This window comes from Monoraphidium neglectum (assembly GCF_000611645.1).
Source record: "Monoraphidium neglectum strain SAG 48.87 unplaced genomic scaffold scaffold05485, whole genome shotgun sequence".
In the NCBI taxonomy this organism is placed as follows: Eukaryota; Viridiplantae; Chlorophyta; class Chlorophyceae; order Sphaeropleales; family Selenastraceae; genus Monoraphidium; species Monoraphidium neglectum.
In genome coordinates, this window is record NW_014008145.1 from 1 (window position 1) to 3150 (window position 3150).

General features: G+C 66.2%; 1 protein-coding gene across 1 annotated transcript; it reads right to left on the minus strand.

The window, feature by feature from the left end:
* Nucleotides 1-337: 337 nt before the first annotated feature.
* On the minus strand, nt 338-2863 carry MNEG_15606 (hypothetical protein; the record flags this gene model as incomplete). The annotated part of the gene is made up of 8 exons (XM_014035923.1): nt 338-349; nt 428-502; nt 687-758; nt 932-1059; nt 1574-1676; nt 2004-2131; nt 2495-2569; nt 2815-2863. The coding sequence occupies 8 exons, from the start codon at nt 2861-2863 to the stop codon at nt 338-340; spliced, it is 642 nt and encodes a 213-aa protein (XP_013891377.1).
* Nucleotides 2864-3150: the final 287 nt, after the last annotated feature.

The following is a 3150-nucleotide window of genomic DNA, read 5'->3' on the forward strand; positions in this document are numbered from 1 at the left end:
GCTCTCGAGTGCGTCCAGTGTGTCAAAGTCCACCTCGCCGCCCTCAACGCCGTCCAGGTCCTCCTCCTCACCCTCCCCCTCAACAGGGTACTCCTGGGGTGCAAAGAATTTGATGCATGGAACAATCTGAGATTAGGGGAGGCAGCTGATGAAGCAGTGGGTTCGCCTGCGTGGATGCGTGCATGCGTGAACACTTGCGCGTGGCGTGGACGTGTGAGAGAGCACGGGTCGCATGGCGGGTGGGCTCGCCCCTGCGCCGGGACATGGCTAAATGCTCAGGTCCATTCACCTGTGCACGTACACTCACAGACGCCTGGAGCCCCCCCCCCCAAATTGCTCACGACACCTCCTCCCCGTACACACATATATGCACACACACACACACACACACACACACACACACACACACACACGCGCGCGCGCGCACCTCCTCGTCCTCCTCGTCCAGCTCCTCCCCGGCCGCGATGCGCTCCGCCGCCCTCTCACTCTTGTGCTTGAGCTCCTGGGGCCGACCACGAGATGGGTCCAGGGAACGACCGCAAAGCCAATCAGGCAAGGTGCCGCATGAGACACGTGTAGACCAGCATCGCAGTTCTCAAGGGGCAGCAGGGGCCGCTGCGAGCATGTCGGGCGGTATGCCCCATGCAGACGAAACGAGCTGCACCCACCACTAATCCCACGCGCACCGCCCCCCCCTTCGCCGCAGCCGCCGCCGCCGCCGCAGCCGGCGGCGGCGGCGGCGGACAGCAGAGCCACCCCTGCGCCCCCGCCGGGGCCGCCCGAGGTGACGCAGGCCGGGGCAAAACCCCTGCCCCTGGGCCGGCCCTCGGCAAATTTGCACCACATTCTGGTGGCCCGTCCCCTCCCGCCTGCCGCTCTGGGCGCCCCGATCGGCCCCAAAGGCGCTCCTCGGCCCCAGGCCCCCCCCCACCTGGAAGCGCCTCTCCTTCTCCTTCTCGTTGCGCGCCGCCTCGTCCTCGCCCTCCCCCTCGACCTCCTCCTCCTCTGACCGCTCCGCGTCCTCCTCATCCCCGTCCTCGCCCAGGCCCGCCTTGAGGCCTGCGGGGCCAGGGTTCAGGGTTTTAGATATTTCAGGCCTCAGGGTTGAGATGAAGGTTCCAGGAGGCGGCGCTGAAAGCCCTCAAGGGGTCCCGCTCCTGACACCCACCCACCCCCACCGCGCAGAGCGCGCGCGCTCCCCACGGCTGCGCGGGATGCCGCGCGCCTTCGCCTCTCTATCCCTGTTTCCAGGCCCCCCTGCAAGTGCTGCGCTGCACACACAATCCTCCACGCACGATACCCCTCAAAGACCATATGCAACCCACACAACTCAACGCCCTCATCCCTCCCAAACAACACAACCCTCCCCCCGCTTCCGCCGGCCGGGACGTTCCGACCGGGTGGATGGGTTCTGAGGAGTCTTGTTTCCAGGGCTGCTGCCCGCCCCGGTTCCCCGCCGCGACCCCGACATCTGCAAAACACGCACGCCCCCGCCCCTCACGCAACGAAGCAACAAACAACGATGGTGATGCATGACGCAGGCACGACAGAGAATGATGGTGCGGCCCCCCACCTAGCTCCTTGCGCGTGAAGGGGTCATCCGCCAGGTCATCATCGCTGGCGCCCTGGGACTGGTCGTCATCATCAGGCTCCCCCTCATATTCCCAGTGGGCGTTCTGGCGCGTGGTTTGCGGTTGCGTGTGTGTTTGAGTGGGGATGTGAGTTTGTGTGTGTGTGTGTGTGCATGCGAGTTCATGTGCGTGGCTGTACGTGAGTTCATATGTGTGTGTTTGTGTGTGTGGATGTGCGAGACAGTGCGCGTGTGGTGCGCACGCATGTGTCAGGGAGGGGGGGCTTCCAAAGAGCCATGAGAGATGCGCAGCACACGATGTGGCGCCGGGGCCGCGCCGAGGCAGCGGCCGGCCAGGGCTACCCCGCGCCCGGCAAACCCTCGCCGTGCCGCGAGGCCGCCAGATCGCGCCCCAGATCGCACCAGATCTCACCTCGTCGGGCGCCTGCGGCCTCAGCTCATCCACCTCTCCCTTGTAAATGTCCTCAGGCACCTCGTCCTCCGCCAACGCCCCGCCCTCCTCCCCAGCATCCCCGCCGCCGCCGCCGCCGCGTTTGCCGCCTGCGGGGCGAAGTTTTGGGTGGTGGTGCGTTCAGGACTTGCTGAGTTTGTTGGGGGAGTTGTGACGGCTTGGGAGATGCGATGGCTTATAGGGCTGGGCCAGGCAGCGTCGGGGCGAGGGGCGGGGGACCGCCAGTATCGCGGAGGGGCAGAGGGCCGCAGAGGCCCGCTCTTTGGCTAAATGCAGCTATACTCAGGTGATCAATCGGCCTGACTGTACAGCGAGCGCCGCGGCGCTTGCGCCTCATTTCGCTCCATTACCCACAACCGCGGGCCGCACGCTGGCCGGCTGCCGCTTGCAAGCGCTGCCCAACGGCAACACACGCCTAGGCCCGCGCCTGCGCCTGCGCCCGCGCCGCTCACCGCCGCCGCCCTTCCGCCCACGCCCCTTCTTTCCGCCCGGCTCGTCGTCGTCGGTGCCCCACAGATCGTACTCGTCTGCGCGGGCAGGGTTGACCACAGTAACGCGAGTTTGACCGGAGTTGGCCGCTGGTTGACCGGTGGTCCGTCAGTCACTCCGGCAAAATGGCGGCTGTCGTTAGCATGAGGAAGGCAATGCGTGAATGCTGATGTAGTGGCACACAATGCAACAATGGCGCCACCCTTGACGCCGCCTAGATGACGCCCTGCGGCCCACCCAAAACCCTGGCACAAAACGGGCGTGCGCAGCGCGGGGTTCGAACCTTCGTCGTCAGCGCCGACGACGTTGGGACGGTCGAGCTCGTCGGCCATCGCCGCGATCTGCGGCGGCGGCGGCGGTGGTGGGGGAGGGGCCGTCAAAAGGTGGCGCGCTTGCCTCTTCCAGACGCAACGCTCGCCTCGATAAGCCGGGGGCCGCTCGCAACGTGCAAAACAAGCAGCCTGCTGCCTCGCCAGGCTTGTGGGACCCTCTACAATACATTCACGGCGACCCCTCACCTGGGCCGCAGATGGAGCAAAGTTCTCTCGGAAGGTTTTGTCCCTCTGGGCATCTTCCTCTGCATCCGCGGCCGCCTTCCGCACTGACTTGGGAGCAAACC